Source organism: Alligator mississippiensis, chromosome 1, assembly GCF_030867095.1.
Source record: "Alligator mississippiensis isolate rAllMis1 chromosome 1, rAllMis1, whole genome shotgun sequence".
Lineage (NCBI taxonomy): Eukaryota > Metazoa > Chordata > Crocodylia > Alligatoridae > Alligator > Alligator mississippiensis.
The window spans coordinates 149,728,408-149,755,071 of record NC_081824.1 but is presented as its reverse complement, the minus strand read 5'-3'; the positions used below and the strand labels follow the sequence as shown (position 1 = coordinate 149,755,071).

Genomic DNA, 26,664 nt, shown 5'->3' with positions numbered 1-26,664 from the left:
CCCAGCAGGTGTGGGGGATGGGCAGCTCCCCATTGCTGTGCACACCCCTGGGGGAAACATGGGGGGGCATGTGCCCACCGGATCTGTTACGGGCGAGTGTGGGCTGCCTGCTGCAGGCTCGGGGCCAGGGGCTGTGCCAGCCTCTTCTGAGCAGGGGAGCTAGGCTAGGGCTGCACTCAGGGCAGGCAAGGGTGGGGCAGGTGGTGACGGTGCTGGGGGCAGGGGTACAGGCTGGGCTATCGCTACCCCAGAATTCCATGCAACTATCCCAGCACCCCTGCTGCTTGCTCCTGCCTATCCCAAGCACAGCCCTAGCCCAGCCCCCCACCAGGAGGAGGCTGGTGTAACCCCTGGCCCAAAGCCCGCAGCGGGCAGCCTGCCTTCACCCTGCACAAACAACTGGGGGGCACATGCCCCCCATGTCTCTGCCAGGGGTGCACACAGTGGCAGGGAACCACCCGTGGCTTTGTCCCGCTCCTGGGGTCACATTCACCATCCTAACTGGGCAGCAGCTGCTCCTCTCCACTTCCTTCCCCACTATGGGGGCTTCAATCTGCCCTCCCCACACCCCTTATTTCCTCCTCCCCTCCCCACAGTCTTACTGGCTGGACACTGCTCTCCCAAGCTGCAAGTCTGCATTCCTGCTCTCATGCATGCTGTGTCTGCATGCATGCATGCAGCATTTATCAGTGACGTTATCAGCTACACCAGCCAAAATCCAATGGCCGATAATGTTAATTTTTCTTTTGTTGGTGTTGATCCGATATATGACCAATATATCAGTGCACCTCTAATAAAAAGACCTAAGCATCCAAGCTAACCCAATCTTCTCCAGCGAAGCTGGGCTCTAATATTACATTCCTGAAGTCTCGTTGCAACACTTGGTTAAACATGTCATTACATAATAAGTTTTTGGACATCATTCAGTGAACCAGAAAGAATTAAGAGGAGTTCACTGGGACCAAAAGGCTTATTTTTGTGCTAACTGCCCTCTATAACAGGAGTGCTTTACTGCTGATCTGTGAACCAAATTCAGCCTGTGGAGCTCCCAGGGTCATCTGGGAAGGGTGGCCCTGCACACTAAATCACATGCACAGGGTTGGGCCAAGGCAGCCTAACTCCACCAGGGATCCAGACTGCAGGCTGGTCCCATAGGGCCAAAAAGTTGAGTACCACTGCTCTACAGCTTTGTTAATGGAAATATTCAGCACAGAACAATGTACTCAGTTCGATTTTCAATTTTGCTGTCTCATCATAATGAAGGGCCATAGTCCATCTCTTCCTTCTAATTTATTTACACGTTGGTCTGACTGAAGTCTGTTTCCTTTAGGCAAAATAAAAACAATGTATTAGCCAGTTGTCAGACTGATTCCTGCCTCTTTCACAATTAGGCTGCAGGGGAGGAAATGGGTATTGAAAAGTGACTGTGAAGAGCACCATCTAGTGACATAATGCAGAATGGAAAATGCCTGTACTGTGTAGCAGGCTACCATCTTCCATTTAGCTCGAAGCTGCGTAGTGTGGAGAAGAGAGAAGAGTTACTGAATTGTATGTTTTCCTTGCTATGCTAAGTATTCATAGTGTATAAGTCTCTTTTCTGTCTCATTCATCCATCAGAAGCTGTTCATAACTGATCTCTGGTACCTTCAAGTTTAGACCTGTGCAATTATTCACAAGACTAGAATGTCATAGCAGCAGTGGTGGGTCCCAGAAGATGGACCCCAAGACACATGTAGGCTTAGGAGATGATCTGTTGGAGCCTTTAATAGCCAAAACTCAAACAAACTAAGCAGAGATTACAAAATACTGGATCAGTACGTTCTCTAGTTCATTGGGTTTAGACAAGTTGCTGCTGTGTATATTTACTGTATCTTCCTTATATGTCAGTTAAGTATAGCATCAGAGTGAAAAATGCATGAACTGTAGCTGGGGTTTAGGTTGTAGCTGTGTTGGTCTAAGGACATAGGCAGACAAGGTTCCTTGGGTGAATTTGATATCTTTTATTAGACCAACCCAAATAGTTGGAGAAAAGTTATTAAGCAAGCTTTCGGGTTCAAAAACCCTTCGTCAGGCTAAGGAAGTTTCAGCAGTTGGTGTGTGCTCTTCCTGGATGGAATGAACATGAATTGTAGCTAGTACTATTGATGTAAAAAAGCATTTGATAGTTCAAGCAACATTAAAATTGTTTCACTTCTCCAGTGCGCTGACAGCTATCAATACAATCAGCAGCTAGTGCCTGTCTAAAAAGGAGTCTAAAATTCCAGTAGGGATTTTGCTAACACTGATTGCTTGTCCATCCACAGTTATGTTAGCAGCCCTTATTTTCTTAGAACAAACCTTTGCTAGCATCTATAGCAAGTGATAGTAGGCAGAGACTCATGGATGATATCTGGACTGTACAAACGCATCAAAAGATGAGACCTGGCTTTATATATACAAAAAGCATTTAAAAAGTAGCAAGCATATCTTAATCAGCAGGGTTAAAGTACAGTACAGTTGCAAACCAAGAGTCAGAATTACAACCGGATGTAAAACAGCCTAACACAGGAATGGGCAATTATTTTGGGTGGAGGGCCGCTTATTGAGTTTTGGCAAGCCATTGAGGGCCACATGACAGGCAGCCAGGGGCAGATAAATATTAATTTTCTAAATATATTAGGGGCTTCGCGGGCCAGATAAACTGACCTGATGGGCTGCATCTGGCCCGCGGGCCACATTTTGCCCACCCCTGGCCTAAGAGCACCTGGCCATTAACTTTATAGGAACTAGGTTCAACCACAAAGAGGCTAGTCTGTATTTGCATCTAGGTGTGATCTAAAGACTCAACTTGATACAGAGAACAGATGGCATTTGTGACAAAGAAAGGTTAGATCAGGCATCTGGGCTGCAACAGGTGTTTGTATTTACAAGGTGTTTGTAAAGCAGACATGTCCTTACAGGAGCGATACAGCAGAAGTATAACACATTCTGTAGAGATCTGGGAATTGGACTTCAGTAAAGATGGGCTTATCTTCCCTATTAGGATTCTTAAGTACTCTTTCAGGAGTGTTGTTAAGATTTATTAAGATCAAGTAGCAAAAATTTTAGGCATTCTTCCCACACTGAGAAAGAATCGTTACTTACCCATAAAACGGTTACTTCTGCCCAGTGAAATATGTTAAGGCAGCTTAAGGAATAAACACCCTCCAAAATAGTTAAATACTCCACATTTATCTTCTTGGAAGGAAAAGAAATAGGATGAATTGATTGGGCCCACACACTTTTGGTATCTGAGCTGGATTATTTTAATAAGATACTAAAGGAAAAAAGAAGTTTTATTCTATAGGGCTATTTCTTGGTAGATAACCAGAAAGCATAGATCTGTTTGGTATCTGTGGTATCTCACAGCTCAGGAAAAGGCAGGGAGAGACTTCTTGCTCTCAAAAGGGCTTTATTGCAATTGCTAACACACACAAAAGATGGCTGATAATCCTTACTACCACATCCCTCTTTCTCAGGAGAAACTTGAAGGATTTCCACAGAACTGCAAAATCGTGAGAAGAGAGGTTACAAACACATCACTCTCTTGTGAGGCTTTACCACTTGCTTCCTTACAAAAAGAGAATAATCAAAACAAACATTGATCAGCCTTTTCATTTAAAGGAGAGAGATTGACTAGTAGTGGAACTGATGCACATCCTGACCTAGTGTAGTAAACAGGTGGAATATGATGGAGCTGCCCTCGACTCCTACAGAGAAGCCCTCCAGGAGTCTCCACACTCAATATGAACAAAATGAATTTCAATAGAAATGAGAGTTCAAAAGATGACTCTCCATGAGCGCAAAGGGTGGGGTACGTCAAGAGATCGTGAGCGACGGGGAGAGACTCTTGATGGGTGATCAAGCCACCATTAGGTCCGAGATTTACATAGAAGTCCATGAGGTAATCGTGGACTCCTTGCCGGAATTCTCTCAGATTTCTCCCGGAATTCTCAGAATCGGGGTTCTCAGGATCCTCCTGAGATTCTCGGAGATCTCCGACTCGGGCGGAAACTGCTCAAGCCTCTTATACGGCTAGCAAGCCAATCGCTAGCTGCCACGTGGGAATAATTTAGAAACAGCCAATAATGGGAAACAAATTTACATACGGATGGCGGGAACTCCTTTGCACCAGGGTTTTCTCTATGCAACTGAGAATTGCACCGTGCAAAGAAAGCTCCTCGTGGCGGGAAATAATTCTGCAGTGCCGAAGCACACATAAAATCATACCCTTTGGGTCATGACAAACATCATTATAACTCTCTCCGTTGTGGTGTTCTGTAGCTGTGCCACCTCTAAGTAATGGGACAAATAACAACGAGGTAAACAGACCCCTTCCAGGTCAGTAACTCGGCTGCCAGCATCTGCCATGGATAATCTGGTAATTCAGTCACAAGACATAGCTCTACAGCAGTGGCAGGCAATTTCGGCTGGAGGGCCGTTTAATGAGGTTTGGTGAGCTTTTGATGGCCACATAGATAGCCCCGTCCTTGACAGTTGTCCTGCCCCCTTGTTGCCATCTTGGGATCGCAAGTCCCACCCCAACCCCTGACCTTTGCCACTGGAACTCCCTCCCCTTGACCCTCAGAAGTACTCCTTTAGGGAGGAGGTTGCCATCTTAGAACCAGAACCCCCCCCCTTCCCCCAATCATGCATTAAAAGTCCAACACCTACTATAGCATATTTTATTACAAACAGAATATTTTTGTCATGGTTTTTGTTTGCATAGCATATATAGAAGTGATTGCATAAAACCCTCAAAAATAAAGTCGTAGTCTCATATTTTGTGTGGGGCGTGTGGTTGGGGGGGGGGGGTGTGTGTATCAGAGGGCGTGTGGAGGAGTTTGTAGTGTGCTGGTGGGGTATGTTTGTGTAGGGTATGTTGGCGGGGGGGGTGCGTATACATGGGCGCCTCACTCCCATCCTCATGGGCAGAAGGGTTGGGTAGGGTCTTTGATGGGTACCACGGGCCACAAGTCCACAAGTCTTTGATGGGTACCACGGGCCAGATGAAAGTGCTTGGTGGGCCAGAACTGGCCCATGGGCTGTATTTTGACTGCCCTTGTTCTACAGGGAGTAGTTGATGTTCAGCACAATCTTTACAACTAGCCACCCAGTTCTGTATGTCATCACTGATGGAGGACCACCAAACTGTCTGATGAGCTTGAAATCTTGTAGTACCCTGGTGAACTTCATGAATCTTCTCTAGGATCTCCTGACGTACAGCAGAAGGTATCTGTGCTCTGTTGTGGAACGTGACTAAATTCCTGACAACATCGAGATTGAGTTTCTCTTGTCAGCTCACAGTCTTTGAATCTTACTTGAGGCCATCCTTGTAAGCGGTACTTCTTTATCTTTGAATAGAAAGGATCGGCTTCTTGAGCTTAAGGTCCACATCAACAGTGACATCTTGCTGTTGGGGCATTTGAGACTCACCCAATTGTTGAATCATGTTTGTGTTCCTGTTGGCAGCAAGATTTAGCCACTCCTAACACCATGTGCTACCTGATAGCTCAGGAAAAGGCAGGAAGACTTCTTGCTCTCAAAAGCACTTTATTGTAACTGCTAACACATACATAGAGGTGGCTGACAACTTCCTGTTGAAGGGAGTTAACCTGTACAACTACAATATCTTTCACACACAATCTTTTTCCCAAATATGAAATGAATATGTGTTATCCATTAAATCCTTCAGGTCAGGTCAAGGAACCTACAGTACAGTCTACACACAACATTAACAACTCTCCTAGTTTGCATCATTAGACTGTATCCAAGCACAAAAACTTGGGACACAAAGGTATCTGATGAAGTGTACTCTTTATTTTGATTCAGATTAATGGATTAATACTGTTTTTTGGTGGAGGAGTGTGTATTAATATATGCTTTGAATCACAGTTTAAAGCACAAAACTCAAACTTATACACCCAGTATAAGGTGTATGAATCTATGAATCTAGTACTTATAGTGCACTATGAAAGGGAGTGAAGACACGTTAATGTTGTCCAATAGGCAATAATCCTGCCCACTGTCAATCTTTGAGTTTCCTGTGTAACTAATCAGAGGAAATTCTGCCTGACTTAGTCACATAGGTCTACATAGGCAGAAAGCAAAATTTTTCACAACTCTGCCCCTGATTGCTAAATCATTTTGAAAATAACTCAGTTTTGGGGACATGTAGAAGAGTCATTTGTTAATTAAAGACAGAGGTGTTCAACCCCCACCCTGCAGACCGCATCTGGTTCCCAGAACAGTGTTGTCCAGCCCACTGGCTTCCTCATGGGACATCCTGCAAGGCTTTAGCATTTTGGGTATGTTTAAGGAAAAAAAAAACAAGACCCTCCCCTGGCCAAAATAACTGATAAATTATCCTTTTGATTGTGTTAGGAAAGGGTGTTTCAATCACTGAATATCTCAACTTAAAGCTTACTTCCATTAAGCTATTTTCATTAATGCCACCACTAATACCTAAATATTATAGTAACACATTTAAAAGTTTGAGAATTGCTGCTCTGAACCTGAGGCCTCCCTCAGAAAATAAAAAGTCTTAATTTTCATTCAGTTTTTGGCTACAGGAAAAAGTAATAGAACAGCTCTTTGGTTGTAAAGAATTCAGATCACAACAGGTCCTAAAGTTTTTAACCCTATGGATTTTTAAATTAAATCTCTGGGTTTATTGTATCAATCATGTCTGCACACCAAACTTGGAAGAATCTCAAGGCACCCCAGGATGCAGCAGCCCCTTGTTCAAAAACTACTGCATTCAAAGCATCTATTCTATTTGTGTACATTGACACTGTACAAAAGTTATTAGATGTAATGCCAGCCTCCCTTACCGAGAACTCATTTCAAATGATTTCATAGATTTCATAGACATTAGGGCTGGAAGGGACCTCGGAAGATCATCGAGTCCAGCCCCCTGCCCAAAGGGCAGGAAGTCAGCTGGGGTCATAGGATCCCAGCAAGATAAGCATCCAGTTTGCTCTTGAAGGTGTTCAATGTAGGCGCTTGAACCACCTCCGGTGGCAGGCTGTTCCAGACCTTGGGGGCTCGGACAGTAAAGAAATTCTTCCTTATGTCCAGCCTGAAACGGTCTTGTAGTAGTTTATGACCATTCAACCTAGTCGTCATCCCTTGGGGCGCTCTGGTGAACAAACGTTCCCCCAGATACTGGTGGTCACCCCTGATAAACTTGTAGGTGGCCATCAGATCACCCCTGAGCCTGCGCTTTTCCAGGCTAAAGAGCCCCAGGGCTCTCAGCCTGTCATCGTAGGGTCTGCTTCCCTGACCTCTGATCATGCGCGTGGCTCTTCTCTGGACTCTCTCAAACTTCTCCACATCCTTTGTGAATTGTGGAGCCCAAAACTAGATGCAATACTCCAGCTGCGGCCTCACCAAGGCCAAGTACAAGGGGAGAATGACGTCCCAGGATTTGCTTGAGAAGCATCTATGGATGCAAGTCAGCGTTTTGGTCGCTTTACTAGCCGCAGCATCGCACTGCAGGCTCACGTTCATGATGAAATAGTATTTTTCAAGTATACCCCTGAATGGCTTTGTCCAGGTCATTTTATAAGTGCATACTCCCTTTCACTATTTTTCTGGCCAGGTGTAGAATGCAACTTTAGCAGGGAACTAGTATGTCCCTTACTCAGTAAACTTTTCTTGTATCAAGTTAAATGTATTAGAGACATTTATAATATGTATTATTCATTCTGTTAATTTTGTCTGATGAAAATAGGAGCTTGGAGCACAAGTGGTGTTCTCATTCTTCCTTCCTTCAGAAGGCAGGGATCCAGGCAGAGACCGCTGTAGCCTGGAAGCGAATGCTTGGTTGTGATGGTGGTGTCAATGTGAAGGCTTCAGCTTCTTCGACAATGGGACAGAAGAACTGCTGGAGGATGTTGTCACTGCTGTGCATTGCAGCGAGGGGTTCAAGGCCTTAGGGGGCCCGGCAGGCGGGTACTCGTGACGCTTGGAGTGGAATTAATTAGGCGGACGCTTATCGGTTACAAAGCAAGATTGTTTACTTACACCATCAAGGTGGTGAATGACGGAGGTCAGATACTTGGTTAGTTACAGCTTAGGGTTCATTAGGTCAGTCTGCATAAACATTTGGGCAGAAATGGTCGGCCGGCAGTTGTTGATTTACGTCTGAGATTGGGTCAAGACGGGGAACTTAGACAAGTGATCAAATTGTCTAATTACTCTGACACGTATGTTCAGAGGTCTCCAAGGTGTGTACGGAGGTCTCCGACTTTGCGGACGTGTAAGCGGGTTTTATTTGTATGATAGCCAATTGCTTTTCGCCAAGTCATAAATTTAATTAGAATCGCCAATTATATAGCGGTTTTCTCTAGGGTTCTATCGCAGGGTTACTCCCTGTTCACTCTGGCCAATTATAATGATTTATGTAAAGCACAGAAGGTAAAAACTTCATTTCTGTTAGTGGTGCAGCAATAAATCTCTTGTTGGCATGCACAGCGGAAAAGGCTGTTACTATCATTTTGTTAACCCTTAGTTAACCTAGTGCAAAATAAAACTGCCTTAAATAGTATCTCTTGCTTGTGGCATGGGCACTGCTTAATTGGGTTGTGACAGATGTGAAGGTGATGGGTAACCTAGGAGGAAGAGATCATGATATGATAGAAATTAGAGGTGCACTGATACATTGGTCCATATTGTATTGGCACCGATAAAAGGAAAACTGGAATTATCAGCAATTGGCTTTTTTTGGCTGATGTGGCTGATAATGTCGCTGATGAATGCCACGTACATGTGTGCAGCTGCAGCATGCATGCAGCCAGGAGTGCAGTCTGGCAGCTCAGAAAGCAGCATCCAGCCGGTAAGTCTGTGGGGGGAAAGGGGTCTGAGGGAGGCAGATCGAGGCCCCCCCATGTTGAGGGAGTGAGTGAGGCTGGGGCAAGGGCAGGAGTAGGCACTGCACAGCCCAGGCAGGGCAAGTCGCAGGATGGAGCTGTGGCTTGTCCAGGGATGCCAGGCAGGGGGAGGGGGAGAGGCAGCTATCACCACTGCGTGCACCCCTGAGGAAGGCATGGAGGGTGTGTGCCCCCCCTCCAGATCTGTGCATGGGGCAAGGGTGGGCTGCTACTGCAGGCTCAAGGCCCCAACCTCTTCCCAGTGAAGGGGGCTGGGCTAGGGCTGCACTGCAGCCACCCCAAAATTTCTCGTAGCCTCCCTGTAACCCCCCTCCCAGCACTGCCACTGTCTGCCCCTGCCCACCCTGAGTGCAGCCTGGGCTTGCTCCCCTACCGGAAAGAGGCTGGAGCAGCCTCTGGCCCCAGCCTGCAGAGGCAGCCCACACTCGCCCCATGCATAGATACGGGAATCACATGGCCCTCCATGCCTTCCATGAGGATGAATAAAGTGGTGGGAGCCACCTCCCCACCCCCCAGACGAGCTGTGCAGCCCCTGCCGTTACCCCAGCCCCACTCCCTCCCTCACTCCAGGGGCCTTGATTATCCCTCCCCACGGCCCTTCCCCCCAACAGACCTACTGGCCAGATACTGCTCTCCAAGCTGCCAGGCTACATATTGGTAATTGGATTGGTATCGGCCCCTATGGCTCATTAAAAACTGGCCATCGGTATCAGCTCAAAAAAATCTTTATCAGTGCACCCCTAATAGAAATCCAGATCTTGAGACAGGGAAAGCATGAGGTCAGCAAAATTAGGATGCTAAGGCTGCTTGCAGACGTTAAAATGAAAACAAAACCCCCAAAACCATGCTTTAAACTCAGCACACCCCTGTACCGAGCCCAGTACATGCCCAGAAGAGGCAGCACATCAGGCAACCTGGGTCCAACCAATGTCTATATAGATATGGGGCTTTAGTGGGACTTTTTGGCACTTTTATCTAATAGCTAATTGAATCAGCTTTAGATAAAGTGCCAAAAAGTCTCGCTGAAGCACCCAATTTATATAGACGCTGCAGAGTGGGGTCAAGGCAACGTGCTGCTTCTTCTGGTAAAGTGTGTGTGGGGCTTTTTTAGTGCCTGCAAGCAGCCTCATGTCAAAAAGGTTCATCTGGATTTCATCTGACTGAAAGGAGCCTAATAGGCACGGTGTCATGGGAGGATAGGTTGAAGGATAAAGGTGCCCAGGAGGGCTAGGAGCTTCTAAGGGGCACAGTATAGGAAGCCCAACAAGAAACTGTCCCAACACAATGGAAGCACAAGAATGGCAAGAGACCAATGTGGCTGCATGAGGAGTGTTCAAAATGTCTCAAATGCAAAAGGAAAGCATACAGGCAATGGAAGAAAGGACAGGTCACCAAGGAAGAGTACCAGGAAATAGCAAGAACCCGCAGAGACAAAATCAGGAATGCAGAGATAAAGAATGAGCTGCACCTGGCAAAAGAGGTTAAAGACACCAAGAAAAAGCTCTATTAAGTATGCTGGCCCAAAAAGGACCAAGGAAGCTGTAGGTCCTCTAGTAACAAGACAAGGGGAACTCCTAACCAAAAAGATACAAAGAAAGCAGAGTTACTCAACAGCTACTTTGCCTCAATCTTCCCCCCAAAAATCAAGGTTTTGAGTGGAGTCCCACAGGAGTCTCTCTTTCACCTAGTAATGTTCAATGTGTTCATTAACAATTTGGATGCTGGCATAGGAAGCTTCTTGAGCACGTTTGCAGACAACATAAAACGAGAAAGGACTGTGAATGTGCAGCACGAGTGCAATTCAGAAGGATCTCAACAGATTGGAAAGTGGGGCGAGAGCTAACAGGATGAAGTTCAAGTTCAATATTTTGCCCACCCTGGTCTTGCTCCTCCACTCAGGGGGTCAGTCCAATCACCATATTTGGCATCAGGAAGGAATTCTACCCCACGGTCAGTTTGGTATGGACTATGAGGGTTTTTGTCTTTCTCTGTAGCAAGGGGCTGGCCTCTTGAGCATATATTGTCAACATTTTATAGAAGCAGGACATTGGCTGCTGTGGTTCCCCTGCTTTACCTGTGGCACGTGAGGGTGTTAAGTCTGTGTTGTATCAGGGTTGATGGCCATCTTTATATAGAGTTTAGATTATGAACTGCATAGGATAGTTTGCATAGGAATGATCCTGCTTCAGGCTGGGGGGACTACATGACATCTGGTGGTCCCTTCCAGCCCCACTTCTCTATGACTCTATATGGAAGAAGAGGTCAGATCAAGTTTTGCAGTTGGCATTTTTAGAATCAGGTGGGCATAGTGAAACTATCAAAAATATCCCTTGAACATGAAAATGTCCTACAAAAGAGATGGAGAAAAGGGATACGAGTGAAGCCTATACAGGCACTCCTCACTTAACGACTGAGTTCCATTCTTGTGACTAGGTCGTTAAGCAAATTGGTCGTTAAGCGAATTGGCCGAGCTGCTCCCTCTCCCCAGCACCAGGGCAGCATTTGGCCCTGAAGCCAGGTCTGGTGGGAAGAGGATGCTGAGAGAGGGAAGGAGCTGGCACCAGGGAGCAGGAGGGAAGCTCGGCCCCGGCACGCAGAACTAACCACTGCCCTTAAACCCACCCTCCAGACCCGCGCGCGGGGCTGCTCTGTGTTCCCCCGGCTGCTGTGACCTGGGCTGGGGGTGTCAAGCCTTCCGCGAAGGCATTTTACCCTGTGGCCACACTGGTACGGCTGGGGAGGGGGCTGCCTCCTTTGGAGCGGGGCGCCCGGCGCTGCTGCTGCCCTGGCCCCCACGAGGCCCCGGGCTGGGGCGGGTGGGTCCTAACGGCATCGGCAGAGCAAGAGCTTGCCCTGCCCTCGCGCTCCGGGCCGGCGCCTTCCAGCGGGCGGGCATGCATGCGTCCCGGCCCCGCGGCCGCTCCAGGACCTCCGCCCTGCCGCCCTTGCGCCTGCAGGCAGGTGGGAGCCGGCGCAGCTGCCCTGGCCCCAGCGAGGAAAGCCCGCTCCGTGCGCCCCGCCCGCGAGTGCGGCGTTTCCACAATATAGACTGCTCGGAGAGCTGGTCGTAAGTCCGAGCGGTCGTTAAACAGGTAGGTCGTTAAGTGAGGAGTACCTGTACTTAACAAAGTTTAAGCAGCTTTCTCAAGGTCTTTGCATACTAATTAAGGACAGTCATCCAGTTATTTCAAGGACCCCTGAAACTGACTGCTATTGGTTAAATGTGTCTAAGCATAAGCAAATAAAATACAAAAAGCCAGACTTTACAGCAGCTCAAATGTCAGCATTGTCACCAATACATTATTTGGTGTATGAAAGCCTAATTTTTATTAACATTTCAACATCTGGCATATCAGTTTTCTTTTTAAAAACACAAGTTCTAAAAACAGGAACACTGATCCAGTCTGAAGCTATATATCAGATATCACTGGTCAAGTTCTGTAACAGCATAACTTGTTTATTCACAGGGACTGTGACCTGTAAATAACTTCAAATGCACCACTGGCTGCCATCCCAGCCAGTCTACAAGCTTAGCAGCAGTATAATAGACAATTTGGTATAAAATAGTCTGTTGTTATAAAAATGCTTATGTGGGCAACTTGTTTTATAAGTCACAAGTTGCCCCAATTGTCAGACCTATTCAACTGAATACTTTTAGTGCACCAATTGAACAGTAAACATTTCAGTAGGCTTTGTATACTATCTTACTCAGTATCCATAACACATAATAACCGGTAGTGTTGGTGCATACGGACAAACTAGTTAGGCTGATAGGGAAGTCAAGGTAAGATCTGCCTCAGGCAGCAACTGACTGGACTTTCTGGACTGGAGTCAGTTACAAGGTTGCATTTAAATTCAGACTTCAGAAAGACTTGCGTGGCAGAATAGTGATACAGCTCTCCTAGTTTTACTACCCGTACTCAGCACAACTTCTATTTAAGGCACTCTCAGCAAACAGTGCTCAATTATACAAACCACATATCCTGAGAAGGAGTGAGACCACTAGTTTAAGTATCAGCATCAGTGCAAGAGATAAGGAAAAAAAAGTGAAAGTTGTTTGAAAACTGGTTAGTTCTTCCTTCTCACCCACTATACAGGTGCATTACAAAAAGCTGAGACCAACAGAACTCCTAACAGCCTTGTAAGTACACTGGAATAAGTGTACTTAAAAATACCCATCTAGCTCCTGTTCCCACCTATCTTAAAGACAAGTAATACAAAATGACTAATCTCCTATCAAATCCTCAAAGCTAGGTCTTAAATCTTCCTCTACCTGATAAATCCAGCATGGTTAGCGATCTAGAATTCCTTATTATTACTCATTTTCCTGTCCTCACACTCCTACCTATCCTTTAAGCTAAGATTATATGCAAATGAACATTTAACCTAATTTTTCATCATATTAATTTCTCCCCACTTTTAATATGGTCATCATATGAGCGTCTAGTCACACCTACAACTCATACCTTTTTCAAAATACTTTTGGATAGAAACCATCATTTGAAAGTGTAGTTGTGGTTTAAAAATAATATTTGATGTCAGTAGTAAAAATATCTGCAAGACATGAGAAATAGCGCTGCAGTTAAAAACTAACAAACAAAAAAGATAGGTAACCGCCTGTTTATGTATCTGAAGGACAGCCTAGAAGTTATTTAAGAGTAGTCAGATAAATTTAAGATCAAAGACAAAATAGCAAGGTTAAAATAATAAACTTTTTCTCATCAGACAGATATTTTTCTTCAGAATGCACCCAATTATGCCTCCTTCCATGGCAATAAATTCCTAGCAAAAATGTATCCCAACCATCCTTATACTAATAAAGCACAAACATAAAAATATGAGCGAGACATGATACTCTAGTACTTATGTCACATCTTAATATCCAAATTAAGATCCAAAAGATCAGAACTGTCCTTCCATGCTGAAAGTGACTTAGACCTCATTCGACACAGAGACACGAGTGTTTTCCCAAGCTTGGATGATGAAGGCTAGCAGGGAGGCACATGACAATAATTAGAGCTGGACAAACCCCGAGCAAAACAAAGTTTTGAAAACATTGTCAGCACTTGGTTTTGAGCTTGCATTCCTAGGAGAGACAGGAGTCTAAGTGTTCATTTATTTTAGATTCCAAAACCTCAGTCTGGCAAACAGGACAGCTGACATTTTTAACCTGATTGACAGCAGAATTAGTACTGGCAGAGGACACTGTTGATTCAGCAAGGCTTTTTATAGGAGTGCTAGTTCTAAAACTGCTATCCATTCTCTCTCTTTTTATGAAGAAGTTTTCAAAGGCAGTTTTGTCCTCCATTTTTGGCCGTTTCTTTGGCATACCAACAGTTTCCAAGCTCTTATTTCCCTGAGATGCAACCCAGGCTCTTGGAGTTTGTTCAAAGAAAATCTGTCTTGGTGTCTCATTAGAAGATGGCAAAGCCCACTTAGCATTTGTAGAAAGTCTGTTTGATTTTCCTCCAATAAAAGCAGAAATTTTAACAGGCGACCCATTAACGTTCTTGTAAACTTTTGTATTAGCAACGGATAATTTAGGAAATTCACGCTCCGAGGCAAATTTGTTTTCATGACTAGTATCATCAAATTTAAGTGGGAAGAGAGCGTTGCTGCGGGGTGAGTTTTCAAATTTTATTTCATTTTTAGGAACAGGTCTTGTGCTTCTAGCTGCTGATGGATGTGGTGAACTAAGTATTTCTTTGCTCTTAATAGTGGTGATTGAGCTTGTGATTTTTTCTGAGGATCCACTGTCTGTTCCCCCAAGCCGATATCCATTTCCAGAAAAGGGAATTAGGCTTTGTGTATCACCTCCATATTTCTTTCCTGCAAAATGAGAGATTACTAAAATTTTATACAAAACAAATTTGCAAGGCTCTAACAAAGTCAGTTAACTCCTGGTTAATTGCTATTTGAATTTAAAAGAGAAAATGAGACTAAAACACTTTGCAGGTATACACAAGGCCTCATTTATACCACCAGTTGGATCTGAACCTAGGGTATTATCCCCAAATACTGGCACGCTAGCAGGGGACAGGGGAACAACAGGCATTTACAGCAACTTTTATTATTTTTTAAATAAAAGATGAACTTCATTTTATTATGCAACACAAATCAATAAAGCAATAGAGTAGATTGCCTTTTTATGTGCTTAATTATTATATTTGCAGTGACAATGGAGAAATGCTTCAATTATAATCAGATATGGGGCTAGTGAGTCATCGGAGCATTTTCTATTTAGCTTTCAAAACCTCTACCTCTCAGCATCTAGGGAGTGAGGTTGGAATTAGAAATATTCAGCCTGTGTGATTATTTATATCACCATCAGCTAGTTAACAGAAATAATGAATAGACACTTTAAAAGTCATTGTTTAGGTTACAGAAATTAGGAACCCATTAGGTTTAGACTCAAAAAGATAACACTGTGATACGTTTTCAAAGCTCTCTCCACAACTGTAAGAACGTAAATTGAAAGCTTCCTATTCAAGAATACAGACTATTGTGTGGATTGAAGTTTCTGCTGCATGTTCTGTGACTTTAAACTACACATTTAAAAGTATTTACTCCTTTCACCCAGAATTTTAAGCAAGAGGTGAAATATTAATGGAATAACATTTTCATAAGTGTTCATTTGAGTAGCAAAACACATCTGAAAGCTGATTTGTTATCTGTAATACCACCAAATAAGAACATCATAGGCAGAGCCAGAAATCTAAATTTTCTTTATCTGGTCCCTGTCAGAGCTAAAGCAAGGATCACTCTGCACAACTGTACCAGCTTTTTAATGCTAGCATAGCACTATCTACTTATTCATCTATTTATGTTCACCTGGATACTATACCAAGTAGGAATAGTTTTGAAGAAGGAAAGCAAAGTAAGTTAAGTACCTTTATCGTCAGATGGTTTGGAGCTTGAAAGTTTTCCTGGCTGGGTTTTTTCCTTGCCTTTTTTAGAATAGTTCTCTGGCTCTTTCACTTTTGTGAATGTGCCTCCACAGGATTCTTGGTGCTCTACCCACCAGAAGTCTCTTGCAGAGGGTGCCCTATTCATTGAACGTTTCACATACCCAAAATAAGGCTTTTTATTTTGACATGGGCCATTGCATCGCCACCAATGTTGGCGATATAAATCCACCTCATCATGGAAGTTGTGATGGATCTAAATGTAAAACAGGAAGTCAAGTCACAATGTTTATTCCCATTTTATAAGAATCATCCGCTATATGTATGTCACCATCTCTACATGCATAGTGTTAATATCATCTCTCAATTCCTTGGTGATGGGCATAAGGAAAATGATCATGCACGACAGGGTTGAAGCAAGGCACAGAGTTCAGCTGCTAACAGCATGCAGCACGCATGGAAGCCATTTTTAACATGAAACAAAGTCTTTCCTCAAAAGTCAGCATCTTTAGATTTAAAAATTCTCGTTAATACTACATAAAGATCATTTATCCAATAATCTCTCAAACAACTTCTTAAAACAAAGCAAACCAGCCTTTCTTTTTCAAAACTGAAGGGCTTTTTCTTCAGAGTTCATAAGGCCACTTCAAACCTAAAAATGAAAATAATCTCTGGAGCCATTCTAACTGAAGAATTGCATGTTCCCAGCCAAATACACAACAGAGTTCAGGCAAGTGCAAAGCCCCACCAACCTCAACCTACATTTCCCTTACGATGCAATGAATACACATCCACCCAAGGTTACAGTTTGGCTACAGAAATGCCTATATATCAGTCATGGTAATTCAGGAATATGTAAATACATAATGCTTGAACTGCCAGATAGACAGACAGAGTTTAAATCTGCTAGATAGCATTTTGTTAACTGTAAAGCACTTACTGTAACATTGGCTCCAGTCAAGCGATTGATGCGACGCATGTGCTTACGGAACTCTGGCCCGTGAGAGTCACGGTCTCGGTCATCGTTAGTAACGAACAGTAGAGCGTGAATCATCTCATGTAATAGAGTCTGAAATAAAAAAGCAACTGCTGATGTTTCTTGAAAAAAAAAGTATATTATTTAAAATATAGCTTATAGGTTGGTTTTCCCATTATTTTTTTATACTTATTTTGGTAATGAATCCTATTTCTATGAATCTACAACTTAAGTATGGGGTCAGGAACATACTACAATACTTCTCTAAACTGCCAAACCCACAAAGTTTCTCTCCGTATGACCCAAAGGGCATTCTAAGGAACCGTACTGTGAGAAACGATATCCAAACTTTGCCTACCTTCCCATGGGTTTTTTTTTTTTTTAAATACTTCACTAGGAAGGAGTGGAGTAGTTGCAAGTAGTAGATACAAACATTTTGCAAAACTTCTTATCACTAGTCTACATCTATGCCTATTTTCTAAGTGTCATAAACCCAAGTTGGTCCCTTAAGCTCCCCATATAAGGAATAAGGAGTTAGGTGCCTCAGAATGGAATTCCGCATAGCCAGTGCACTGAGCAGGCAGACACCAAAGGGTATGACACATGTAATACTTAAACCTATTTAAATAATGCAGTTTAAATCTGAAGCAGATAGGCATAAACCCTCTTAAACCTGTTTAAAGCTGCTTGGAAAACAGATGTTTCATTTGAGGCAGTCCTGATTGACCCAAGTCAAATCCCAGGGTAAGAGAGAAAGTACAGACCTTCCACACTACATTGCTGCTCAGTCACCAGAACAAACAGCCTGACAGGCTTGTCCCTGGAACAACTGGCAACTAACTCACATGAATTACTTTCAACTTAGTTACCACAGCATTGCCCTAGAAAAAAGTGTTTGCCTATCTTGTATCCTATACTTCACAAGTACTTGAAGTGGGACAGAGACTACATTAGGATCTTCTGTTCCATATCTTACATACTTCACAAGTACTTAAATAGGCTAACAAAAGGCAACATCTGTTTACATCCAAATAGTTCAAAGGGGAACCTGGAAAACCAGGGTAAAAAGAGGTCAGGTGTACCCCAGATCCAACTGTCCTGGGCTTTGACTCATAGCAGGTGCAGAACAGTAGTTTACACTCACAGCTTGAATGGCAATTAACTCTCATAAATTCTTAGCAGAGAGGCAAAGAACAGCATGAAGCTTACATTTATAGTCAAACCCCGCATCTTTGCTTTTGGGTAACTGGGCTGTTTGACCTAGAAGTAAAACTGAACTACTTTATTTTGCACTCTAAATGGCAGAGTAAACTTTTAAACAGTTGGAAGGAGCATTTCAAGAGCCAGAAAGCTAATTTGGGGGATTTTTTTGAAAGTTAAGGGAGTCAGAAAAGCATCAGTTTAAATAAAAGTTGTGACTGACAGATTAACAATTTACATGTTTAAACAACTAACAATAAAACACCAAACACAAGGTTCTTAGAAAACCAAAAGCTACTTCACAATCTACAAAGCACTGTGAATAAAGCCTCCCTTGCAAACTATCAGCTATCCTTTAACAGAGATAATAAGCAGTCAGTCTTAAAATACCTCTACAAGGTCCTTCCTTGGTCTTAGCTTTAACAACGGTTCACTTAGGCGGATGGAACATATTCCACCCCTTCCTTCGTAGCTGCACACGCCAGCACAGCTGAAAGAGAAATACAAACAGAACGTACAATTCCCATTTACTTTCATAGCTGGCAGAGCAGAGTTGAGAAGTAGATTTACAAATACTGATCCCTCTTAACATAGCTGAAGTAAGCTGTACTTGAAAAAGAGCTCTCCTTCAGATAACTATTCAACCTTGCTAAACTAAGAATCAAGTCCTTTCAAGTATTAAATCCTTTTACAGTACAGACTAGAAAAGGTCATCTTGGTAAGCACTATCAACCCCCCCCAACAAACAAACAAAAAACAACAATCCATGACCCACAATTTACTTGCTTCCATTTGATAACACTTGATTCAGAGTTAAGAACTTGAGACATACCATTTGTGCATTCAAAGGTGACCTGTTCTGTCTACAAACCAGCACTTTCATTTAAAAAACAACTCAGGCCTTGCACAGAACAGGAAACAGAAGCCCAAACCTGTTCTTTGCAGTGCAGATCTGCTGAGTGTTGCCCTTCGCCGAAATCTACAACTTTCTGCTGCTGCATTTAAAAAATAAATGCACCTCATAAAAACAGAGCAGACAGCTATGGCCCTGCTACAAAGACAGTGCAAGTACCAAAATCTCAAGCCTGACATGCAGTTTGGGAAAGATTTTGTACTTGGACCAAGTTTTACCTTGTGCGGATGTGGAAAACATAATGTCAAAAAAACCCAAAACCCCAAAAACTACTCTAGGTCTTTAAGGGGACCAAAGCAGAGCCAGGTGGCTGCTCCAACTCACCCCTGAGGAGCCAGCACTCAGACACAGCAGTGAGGACAAAGGAGCCAGGTTCCCAACAAAGCCTGGGGCTGCTGCTATTACTGCCAATAGACAGGAGTCCCAAAGCTGAGAAAGCCAGCAGGGAAGAGGCCAGGCATCAGGGCTGGGAGCATGGGCAAAAATAGGATTTGGAGAAGGGGGGTGCAGACACTGAGGTGCATAATTCTCTGGGTAAAAAGAAACTAGAAGCTTTCCCAACAGGCTTGGGGCCTGGGGCTGTGCTGTTCCACTTAACCAGAAGGGAAAAACCAGTACAGCTTCACTGGAACGTGCATCCATTTGCTATATCCCATGTTTTGTATACCCCGCCCCCAACGGAACGAATGAGGCAAAAAAAAACCAGGAGGCGGCATTTCTTTAGCCCCGTCCTCGAGAATTAACTGTCTGTCTCCTTCAGATCCATAACACAAAATCAAGCCAGCTTCAGCATCTATCATGGGATTGATTCCCACACCCAAGTTCACTATCACCTGAGCTCAGGAGGTCAAAACAGGACCATCCACGATTACCTCACCCCACCTGAGGGATGCATGGACGCACTCCAACGAACATTTTGAGCTAGCATTAAACAAATGACACGTGGCTAAAATTGGTTACAAACAGCCTGCCTGCGGGGGCCGTGAAGTGGGAGCTTCAGGTTGCAGCAGGAAGCCTTGCTGGCAAGGCAGGAAAGGGCCCCCGGGGCAGAGAGAGTGCGCGCGCACATATCGGGGTGCAAGCCCTCCCTCCCCCGCGTACAGCGTCATCCGCGAGCTCCACGACACCTCCACGGCCGCCAGCCGCCCCCAGAACAGCTCCTGGTTGAACTGCACGAAGAGGCCGTGCACGTCCGGACTCGGGTCCAGCAGCTCCCAGGACTCGTCCACTACGGAGAGGGGCCGCGCGGGCGGCTCGGGGCGGGCGCCGGCCGCTACCTCCTTCTCTTCTTCCCCCGCCTCCCACTGCGCCTGCAGGTGCAGCGCCATCAGGAAGTCCGCGTCCATGATACCGCGGCAGCCGTTCCATGCGCCCGGCTCTCACGACCGTTGAGGCGCTTGCTGTGCGCAACTGCGCATGCGCAATCCGGCACGTAGCCCCTCCCAGCTCCAACCCCGCCGTTAGTGCATGCGCAATGCAGTCTACACAACCTTCCACCCACCCCTGCCGTTGGCGCATGCGCATCCCTCCCTACCCGCCCCCCTCCGCCTTCAGCACATGCGCATCACCCCACTCACTGTATCGTTGGAAGCACGCCGCTGTGGCACATGCGCACTGCGCAGCCTCCCATTCCTCCGCGTCGCAGGGGAAGAAACGCCATTCTATCTGCGCGTGCTCTGTCAAATCGCCTGTGCCGGGTAGTCGCTCCTTAGTGCGCATGCGCCTAACGTCAAAAGAGCGCGACTATCGTCGCGGCGGGACGCATGCGCGGTGGTAGCGTCTGGCGGCCCGTGGCGGGCGGCGGGTGAGGCCATGGCGCTGGCGCTGGGCGAGGGCGGGCTGGCGGCGGGGGGCGGCGGCAGCAGCAGCAGCAGCAGCAGCGGGCCCGGGAGCAGCCGGCTGCGGCGGCAGCTGGAGTTGGGGAGCTTCGCGGCGGGTGAGTACGTGAAGCAGCTGTCTCAGCAGTCGGACGGCGACCGGGACCTGCAGGAGCACCGGCAGCGCATCCAGGCGCTGAGCGAGGAGACGGCGCAGAGCCTGAAGCGCAACGTCTACCAGAACTACCGGCAGTTCATCGAGACAGCGCGCGAGATCAGCTACCTGGAGAGCGAGATGTACCAGCTCAGCCACATCCTCACCGAGCAGAAGGGCATCATGGAGGCTGTCACCCAGGCCCTGCTGCTGCAGGCCGACCGCGACGACCCCGCGCTGGGTGCCCGCCGTGCCGCCACCGACTCTCGCGTCAACAACCCCTTCCTGCCCCTGTCGGCCAAGGAGGTGGCGGCCAGCGAGGAGGGCCGGCAGCGCACGCTTACCACGCTGCTGGAGAAGGTGGAGGGCTGCCGGGATCTGCTGCCCGAGAGCCCCGGCAAGTACCTGGTGTACAACGGGGACCTGGTGGAGTATGACGCTGACCACATGGCGCAGGTGCAGCGAGTGCACGCCTTCCTCATGAATGACTGCCTGCTGGTGGCCACCTGGTTGCCCAACCGGCGTGGTGCCTACCGCTACGACGCCCTCTACCCGCTGGACGGGCTGGCTGTTGTCAACGTCAAGGACAACCCGCCCATGAAGGACATGTTCAAGCTGCTCATGTTCCCTGAGGGCCGCATCTTCCAGGCTGAGAACGCCAAGATCAAGAAGGAGTGGCTGGAGGTGCTGGAGGAGACCAAGCGGAGCCGCGCCCTGAGCGAGAAGCTGCGGCTGGAGCAGGAGGCTCTGCCGCGAGCAGCCCTGCCCTCTCCAGAGTCATCCAACCCCTTCGAGAAGGATGAGGATGAAGTGGAGCCTCCACCTGAGGAGGAAAAAGTGGATCTGTCCCTGGAGTGGATCCAGGAGCTTCCTGAGGACCTGGATGTCTGCATCGCCCAGAGGGATTTTGAGGGTGCAGTTGACCTGCTGGATAAGCTAAACGAGTATTTGGCAGACAAGCCCATCAGCCAGCCGGTGAGGGAGCTCCGGGCGAAAGTGGATGAGAGAGTTAGGCAGCTCACGGATGTGCTGGTGTTTGAGCTCTCTCCAGATCGCTCACTGCGTGGTGGGCCAAGGGCTACCCGCCGGGCTGTCTCTCAGCTCATTCGCTTGGGTCAATCAACCAAGGCTTGCGAGCTGTTCTTGAAGAACCGGGCGGCTGCTGTGCACACGGCCATCCGTCAGCTGCGCATTGAAGGTGCCACTCTGCTGTACATCCACAAGCTCTGCCACGTGTTTTTCACCAGCCTGCTGGAGACTGCCAGGGAGTTTGAGACAGACTTTGCTGGTAACAGCGGCTGCTACTCCGCCTTCGTTGTGTGGGCACGCTCTGCCATGAAGATGTTTGTAGATGCCTTCAGCAAGCAGGTGTTTGACAGCAAAGAGAGCTTGTCAACTGCTGCTGAATGTGTGAAGGTAAGCACGTATAAGAAAGGCAGCACAGTCCAGTCGATTGAGCAGAAACCTGGAATTCTGCAGCCCTGGATGTCTCGTTCTCTCTCAGCTAACTTACTGTTTTTGGGCAGGAGGTGGTAAAACAGATTCACCTATAGCTTCCCTTCTTTAGTAAAGGGAGGGTGTGGAGGGCTTTGCATTGCCTTTCTTCTGTTTGTGTTTTGCCCCACTATTATCAGAAATGCTGGTTTTGGCCTTACTTAAAAGAGTGGGAGTATTGGAACTTTAGCAAAGAATCCTTTTCTACAAAATATTTATTGGATTGGATTTGAATATGCCTTAACATAGGCTTTCAAGAAAAATACTGAACTCCTTTATTTCCCAGTTGCTAAACTGTGACATCTTTATCATAATTATGTTTCATAGTTGATAGGGTCGGAAGGGACCTGAGCAGATCATCAAGTCTGACTCCCTGCCACGAGCAGGAAAGAATGATGGGATCAAATGAACCCGGGTAGGCGATTTATCTAGCCTCCTTTTGAAGACCCCCAAGTTGGGAGCGAGCACCACTTCCCTTGGAAGTTGGTTCCAGATCCTAGCCGCCATGACTGTGAAGTAATGCCTCCTGATGTCTAGCCTGAATCTACTCTCAATCATTTCTGTAAAACACTACAGACATTTATGATAGACAGGATCTGTATTTCTGTCATTTAAAAAAGTTAGATACATAAGTTAAAGAGAGGCAGAATAAAGTGCAGTGTGTATTCTTTTCCAGACTCGTAATCACTGCCTTATTTTTCAGGTATGCAAATTAGGACTAAGAATTACCTATTTTTATGGGTGTTGGGGTGGTTAAGTAGCTTGTGTCTATGTGGCATATAGATAAGTATTAATAATGATGTTTGTTATTGTAGGTAGCTAAGGAGCACTGTAAGCAGCTTAGTGAGATTGGACTGGACCTTACCTTCATCATTCACACCCTGCTGGTGAAAGACATCAAAGGTGCTCTGCAGAGCTACAAGGATATCATCATTGAGGCCACCAAGCATCGCAACTCTGAAGAGATGTGGAGAAAGATGAACCTGATGACTCCCGAGGCTCTGGGAAAACTTAGAGAGGAAATGAGAAGTTGTGGTGTGGGCAGTTTTGACCAGTACACAGGTGATGACTGCTGGGTCAATCTTAGCTACACTGTGGTTGCTTTTACCAAGCAGACTATGGCCTTCTTGGAGGAAGCACTAAAGCTTTACTTCCCAGAATTGCACATGGTTCTCCTGGAAAGTCTTGTGGAAATCATCCTTGTAGCTGTTCAGCATGTTGATTACAGTTTGCGGTGTGAACAGGACCCTGAGAAGAAAGCATTCATCAGGCAGAATGCATCCTTCCTGTATGAAACTGTTCTTCCTGTCATAGAGAAAAGGTTTGAGGAAGGAGTCGGAAAGCCAGCCAAGCAGCTACAGGATCTGAGGAATGCTTCAAGACTTATGCGTGTAAATCCTGAAAGTACAACCTCTGTGGTGTGAAATGAAATGCTGTTCCCTTCAGAAGGGTCTACTATGCACTTCTAGATAATGTTATCTATGGACATAAATTTTTCCAAGTCTTTCAAAGCCACAGAACTCCAACTGCAAACTTTCTGATGCTAAAGACTTATGAACAAACTTTGAAAGCAAGTAAAAGGGAAAAAGTTTTTTAGAGAAAAAGGAGCATTGGGTTAGTCTTGCTTAGGATATCCCTTTCCCTGCTTAACGGTGCCTATTGTGGTGTGTTAGACTGAAAAGAAATCATGATGATAGTACATCATTTTTCTCTGGGCCAAATAAACTATTGGTGAAGTATGATAAATAAGTAAAAATGTGTACCTTATGCAGAAATGAAATATAATCTGTAGTCACATGTCAAATAACATGATTTAAAAATACTGCAGTGTTTCCAAATGAGTGTAATTGCTTGGTTTACTGTATGGGTGTGGTACTTGGTGAAGCTCATCTCCCTTCCAAACATGACTCAGCTCCATGGATTAGCAAATGCATTTGCACAACTGGCATTATGATATAACGAGGCAGGCAGTTTCAATTATCAGAAACACAGGAAGCATTTACTTCAATGAAACACTGAAATTAAAAATCTTATTTAAGAGAGAACATTCATTTATGCAAGTTTTAAAGGAATATTCTTAACTTACATCACATCACTTTGAATATATTCTACCTACTACTAGAAAAGCTGCATGTAAGATTCTGAAATAAATTGCAATTTTTCCACTCGTTTTTCCAATTGAATTCAGTGGGAGTTAGAGTAGGTTCAATATGTAAAGCGCACAGTTTAGTTTTAGTTTTGGGAATAGTTCACTGAAATTCTATTGTCTGCCTGTAGAAGTCTCAACAAAGAGCCCTTGTTTCAAAACAAATGAGATAGCATTATGCAAGAGGAAGGGAAGGTATTACTTTACATTTGGGAAACTTCTATCTTTGCTGTACAAGTAACACTTATTTAATAAAATAAATGAAGCTTTTCTTAAATATACATGCAAGTGTACATATTTAAATTACTGCAAATTTGTTAATATTGCTTCCTGTATTACAGTAATTGGCTAGTCCGGTTCTATTTTTTAAACAAAACATTATGATTGCTTCTGAGAATTGGAGGTTCTTACATTACAGCCACTATGGCACCACAGACTTCCCCAGAATATCCTGTCAAATGTGCTTTAGCAGTAACCAGGTTTTAGCAGGACCATGTTTAGTGATGAGACTTTTTAAAATGAATATATTTGGTTTCATTGTGTAGCCAGCCAAGGTGCCACTTTCACAGGATACATACATGCACGCACGTGTGTGCACACACTTTCACATATACACATTCGTGCTCCTGTTCACTTAGATTTGAGCAGTGAAACACCATTTCATTCCATAGCGATTTCTGAAAGGAGAGCACAACTTACTCTTGACTCAGCCCATTTACCTGTCTTTGACCAATCTTGTAACCATAAGTCATTTTAGTCATGAAAAAGTGATGTTAAACAACTGTATGTCAAATCTCTGTAGGCTCTCCTTAACTGGAATGGTTGAGTTTCAAACTTTTTGTGCATTTTTTGAACTAGTGCCTCCTTTAAATAAGACTCTTAGTGATTCATGTCATTGTGATGGATGCCTTATAAATGCATGCAATAACAAATATTTAATGAGTAAAAACTCCTGAACAGCTACCTATATTGGACTCTTTGTGTTTCCAGCTAGGTGTATTTTATCTTTATTTTGAGGGCTGGTTTCCACTCTGGTGATTCTTGAATTCCTGTTTTGCTTCCAGGTTATATAGGGCATCCTTCTGTTGCAGTCATTTCTTCTCAGAATTATAGCTGGGTCCACTCTAAATGTATTTTGTATGTCAAAATCATAGGAAAAAATATTAAGATTTTTCTATAGCAAAGAATCCTTTCTGTGTCCTACCTTAGTTGAAGGTGATAGAAGACCACTAAAATATTCCTCTTATTCTAAATTACAGTGATTATGAGAATTACAGCTCAGGATATAATGTTAACTCCACAATGTGCACATCTGCTGGATTTATTTAATTACTGAATTCTGTTTTTCATAGTTTACCAGTCAAGAGTGATTTGGTAATTTATCCACATCTGCTCTGTTCTATGACAGTGGTTCTCAACATTTTTTGTACAGGACCCATTTGTAAGCATCGATGGCCAGTCCGGAACCAGTGCTGCTCATTCTCGACCTGCTGCCCTCCAGGGCCCAGCTTCCCAGCATAGGAAGGTGGGTGCGGGGATGGGGATGGAGGGCCCAAGCAGCCCCTTTCAGCCTGGAGTTCATTTTTTTCCTTTAAAGAATCCATTTTTAAAGTTTGTTTGTGATCCTTTCATATATTCTTGCAACCTACTCTTGGGTCGTAACCCATGAGTTGAGAAATGCTGTTCTATGACACATTTATGTAAGTTAAGTGATATGTTAGATGGATCAGCCTTAGTGAGTTTAAGTTTGGGAACCATTTTAAAATTGGTTATAAAAGAGAATCATATATATTAGGGCTGTCAGTTAATTGCAGTTAACTTCAGTGCAATTAATGCATTGATTTTTTTTTTTTTTTAAACAAGTGCTAATTGCACACATCGTGCTGCTGCTGGCCCCAGCCCCGTGGTACTGGTGGGGACCCACGTGTGCAGCCCTGACCCCAGCCTACCCTGTGCCTGTTCCAGACTTAGTCCGGCAGAGCGGACCAGCCAGAACCTGCCCACACAGTCCTGACCCCATCCTGCCTTGCGCCTGCTCTGGACTCATCCACCCATGCTGGGCAGCAGCAGCAGTATCGGTGGTCAGGCAGAAGCTGCTGCTCATCATGGGAGAAAAGTGGTCCCTCCCCCTTGCCGCTGCTGGTCCC

The 26,664-nt window shown here is 45.1% G+C and overlaps 2 protein-coding genes across 2 annotated transcripts; one reads left to right on the top strand and one right to left on the bottom strand.

The window, feature by feature from the left end:
* Positions 1-12,185: 12,185 nt before the first annotated feature.
* SPRTN (SprT-like N-terminal domain) lies at positions 12,186-20,342 on the bottom strand. The gene is made up of 5 exons (XM_006274497.4): positions 20,008-20,342; positions 18,384-18,483; positions 16,758-16,886; positions 15,803-16,073; positions 12,186-14,741 (listed from the first exon to the last, which is right to left on the bottom strand). Exons 1-5 carry the CDS (start codon positions 20,250-20,252, stop codon positions 13,999-14,001), a joined length of 1,488 nt encoding a protein of 495 aa, XP_006274559.1. The 5' UTR covers positions 20,253-20,342; the 3' UTR covers positions 12,186-13,998.
* Positions 20,343-20,503: 161 nt separating this feature from the next.
* EXOC8 (exocyst complex component 8) lies at positions 20,504-25,480 on the top strand. The gene is made up of 2 exons (XM_006274509.4): positions 20,504-22,293; positions 23,187-25,480. Exons 1-2 carry the CDS (start codon positions 20,719-20,721, stop codon positions 23,793-23,795), a joined length of 2,184 nt encoding a protein of 727 aa, XP_006274571.1. The 5' UTR covers positions 20,504-20,718; the 3' UTR covers positions 23,796-25,480.
* Positions 25,481-26,664: the final 1,184 nt, after the last annotated feature.

Coding starts and splice junctions, on each gene's coding strand:
- SPRTN (XM_006274497.4), bottom strand. CDS start 20,252: ATGGACGCGGACTTCCTGATGGCGCTGCACCTGCAGGCGCAGTGGGAG. Junction 16,074..16,757: donor TGACTGGAGCCAATGTTACA/GTAAGTGCTTTA, acceptor TTTTACATTTAG/ATCCATCACAACTTCCATGA. Junction 14,742..15,802: donor CAAACCATCTGACGATAAAG/GTACTTAACTTA, acceptor CTCATTTTGCAG/GAAAGAAATATGGAGGTGAT.
- EXOC8 (XM_006274509.4), top strand. CDS start 20,719: ATGGCGCTGGCGCTGGGCGAGGGCGGGCTGGCGGCGGGGGGCGGCGGC. Junction 22,294..23,186: donor CTGCTGCTGAATGTGTGAAG/GTAAGCACGTAT, acceptor TTGTTATTGTAG/GTAGCTAAGGAGCACTGTAA.